Source organism: Sander vitreus, chromosome 12 (genome assembly GCF_031162955.1).
Source record: "Sander vitreus isolate 19-12246 chromosome 12, sanVit1, whole genome shotgun sequence".
NCBI classification, from domain to species: domain Eukaryota; kingdom Metazoa; phylum Chordata; class Actinopteri; order Perciformes; family Percidae; genus Sander; species Sander vitreus.
In genome coordinates this window covers 23,935,440-23,938,851 of record NC_135866.1, presented here as the reverse complement: position 1 = coordinate 23,938,851, position 3,412 = coordinate 23,935,440, and the positions used below count along the sequence as shown (strand labels likewise).

The following is a 3,412-nucleotide window of genomic DNA, read 5'->3' as shown; positions in this document are numbered from 1 at the left end:
GAGATTCATGTGAGTGACTGGATAGAGGCATGCAAGAAAGCTCAAATCCAAATGGTAAAAACATGATTAAATATATTTATTTAATTTATTATTATATTAAATATAGCAATACAAGGGGTTCCTGTGTGACCCCAGTTACTTTGCTTAAATACAATGAAATATTCCTGACGTGAAATGCAATAAGATAAAGTTACTCCACTGTATGTAGGAATGTGAACACATTAAGACATTTTGGAAAGATATGAATTGTATGATAGAAAAAAAACTAATTATCACCAGCCATGTCATTCGATTGAAAAGAAAGGAATATACATTTTGACGTGCATCTTACAAGCAAAAATGTCTTATTGCTTTACAATGGAAGAAAATAAACCATAAAGTTGGTTGAATTAAATGGCGAGAAACATGTCATTGGAGAAGATAACATATTGTGTGGGATAGGTTTTAGGAATTTTGGAGTCTCTTCATATGTTTTCTTAAACATGGTGAGTGATATGCTAGTCTCGCATTGCCAGATTATTTTATATATAGTTTTGTGGAATATTATGCAGAATTTCACCAATTTGTCCGACATATAACACTATTATACAGAGGGGGGCGGTATTGCAGTATTAGCTGGATGCTATCCGCCGTTCAACCACATAAGAAGAAGAAGCGGGACCGTAATAGTGCTGTAACTGTCTGCAGTGTGTAACGTATTTGTTACAATCTGCCATTGCTAATTAAAGCGCTCTGTAGCTTCTCTATAACCCTTTTTTCAACAGCCAAATGAACCGAACGTTAACGTTGGAGAACAACAGTTGATACTCTCGCATACAGAAATGGCAGACGATGAAATAGACTACAATATCGTGTTTCCAGATGCGGGGACATCGGGTGAGCATCATTTCATTGTACTGTATGTCAATACCTCAGTTAGCGTAGCGTACATGCTAACATTTATCTTACAAAGAAGCCGTAAAAATGTAATTCTGCCGGCTGTGTAAGCTTAGCTCGCTAGCTTCGTTTTAGCTTAGCTTGCTGTGACAGCTTTGGTAGCGTGCTGTTTTATCGTCTGTCTTGTTTTCAGAGAGACACTGGCAGGGGACAAAGGAGCCAGTTGTGATTCTGTTGGGCTGGGCTGGTTGCAAAGACAAACACCTCTCCAAATACAGCTCCATCTACAATGAACAGGTGAAAACTAAATACGATCATCTCACAAGGCATTCTGCTAATTTGTACTATCAATTTAGCAGCATTATGGCATTTTACATATAGCATATAGCATTAACATCACAAACTCATTTTATTTAATTCTTTCTTTCTTTATTCCTCACTTTTAGGGATGTGTCACCATCCGCTACACAGCTCCCTTGAAGACAGTCTTTATCTCAGAGTCGTTTGGCTACAAGGAGCTGAGCAGTACGGCCCTTAAGTTGCTGGAGATCCTCTATGACTATGAGGTGGAGAACAGTCCTATTTTCTTTCACATATTCAGTAATGGTGGCTTCATGCTGTATCGTTACATTGCAGATTTGTTGCACAATGATAAACAGTTCAGTTCCTTGTGTGTGATTGGGGCCTTAGTGGACAGTGCCCCAGGTAGTGGGAATGTCCGCGGGGCCCTGCGTGCACTGACGGCCACCCTGGGGCCCAAAATAACTCCTGTTTTAAGGTACGTCCTCTTAGCGCTTTTCGCAGTGACTGTTTTCCTGTTGCGAGTCGTGCTGTACCCCTTGACCAAGTACATCCACAAGAACCACTATGACGCCGTGCAGGAGCGTCCGCCTGCCTGGCCTCATTTCTACCTGTACTCCCGAGCTGACCAGGTGATCAGGCACACAGACATCAAGGTCTTTGTGGAGACCCTGAAGCAGAAAGGCGTCCCGGTGGACAGCTTTGATTTTGTTTCCAGTCCCCACGTTGGTCATTTCCGGGACTTTCCTGAGCAGTATGCTCTGAAGTGCCGCAGTTTCCTGGTTGCTTGCATGAAGGACTTGGAAGGAAACAAGACAAAGAAGAGACAGAGGGTTCCGAATCAGTGAAACTCGGAGAGAAGCTCACACGATTTTGCTAACCCTCTGTTAAGCTGTCTTGCGAAGAAAATCCGACAAACTTTGGTTTTTCTCAGTGGTCTGAAAAATCGGTTAGAAAAGGAGGCATTTTTTTTGCAAGACTGCTGGAATTTGAGCAGAACTAGTACAAGATCTCAATGTTTTTCTGTCCCAGTGCACATAATGGCAAGGTTCCACAGATATGTGGTCTAGGTGTACTAATCCATGTCTAGAAAACCAGCCATATGAAACACTGTAATTCATATACTTCAAAGTGTATGGCCTAACCCTGCCAACTCCAATGTTTTTGCAACAGTCATATACCTTATGTAAAAAATAACTATACAAACAATTGCTATACACTGGAAAATAAATCCTTTAGGATAATTTAAATATTTGATATTGCTGTGAAATGTGATGCATTGTACATTAGTTGTAGTGATTCTAAATCTGAGGCTGTATTTATTACATTTACAATGTATTTATAGTTTTAATCTTACAATTTGTCATTAATATTAGATCCCAAGGGCATTTACAATAAAGGCGACAGTCAAAAATGAATACTTTTCAAAAAGGAATAAAAAAAAAAAAAACGACTCAATTGTTGCCTTAATAAGCAAATGCCTTTTTTTTGGGTCCATAAATTGTAGAACACCCAGCCCTAATACGTGATACACAGTTGATTTAGTTCAAGGAAAAAGTGATTGACAATGAATGTATATGTCCAGAACAAATATTGTGTTCTTTTTAACTGATGTGCCTTCAATAAAGTAGAATGATCATAGAAAAGTGTGTCCACCTATTTATTTTTGAATGATTCTAAATGCTTGTGTTGCAATGTTCAGATGCACCAATCAGGGCCGGGGGGGTGTCTAACTGCGTGTCAATCACTGCTCATGCACACGCATTCATTCTCCCTTGTGGGGGGAGGGGCTTAGGAGACCGTTTTGGGCTTTAGCAGAAGGGGGGGGGGGCCTGAGAAGTTGTCGATGTTCAATTGTTTTGACTAAGTCCTGGATCTTCACAGTCCTACCTACAGCACCTTTTAAGTAAATAGGTGTGCTTGTCTTCAGGTTTATGGAAATACAGTGGCTGAAGAGTGGTTCCAAAATCAGATGAAAATGAATTTTGAAAGCATCTCAGCCTCTGATTAACTGGCCAGTGAGTCAGTTGACTTATTGGGAATCTCCAAAATGAAAGATGGCTTCCATGCAGTGAAATAAAGTTCAAATTGCAGTAATATTATCACTCAGAAATGCTTGGTGCAGCAACCTTATTACAAAATGATGCAATTAATAAGCTGATACTGGTCTGTCATTTGTGATAGTAAAATCCTTTTGTAAAGCCGTTTTGCAATATCAATACCTTTGTCGTCGTCA

General features: G+C 39.8%; 1 protein-coding gene across 1 annotated transcript; it reads left to right on the top strand.

Annotated features, from left to right (window-relative positions):
• The first annotated feature begins 642 nt into the window (after positions 1-642).
• Positions 643-2,822, top strand: tmem53 (transmembrane protein 53). The gene is made up of 3 exons (XM_078263509.1): positions 643-876; positions 1,070-1,173; positions 1,323-2,822. Exons 1-3 carry the CDS (start codon positions 822-824, stop codon positions 2,022-2,024), a joined length of 861 nt encoding a protein of 286 aa, XP_078119635.1. The 5' UTR covers positions 643-821; the 3' UTR covers positions 2,025-2,822.
• The last annotated feature ends 590 nt before the right edge of the window (positions 2,823-3,412 follow it).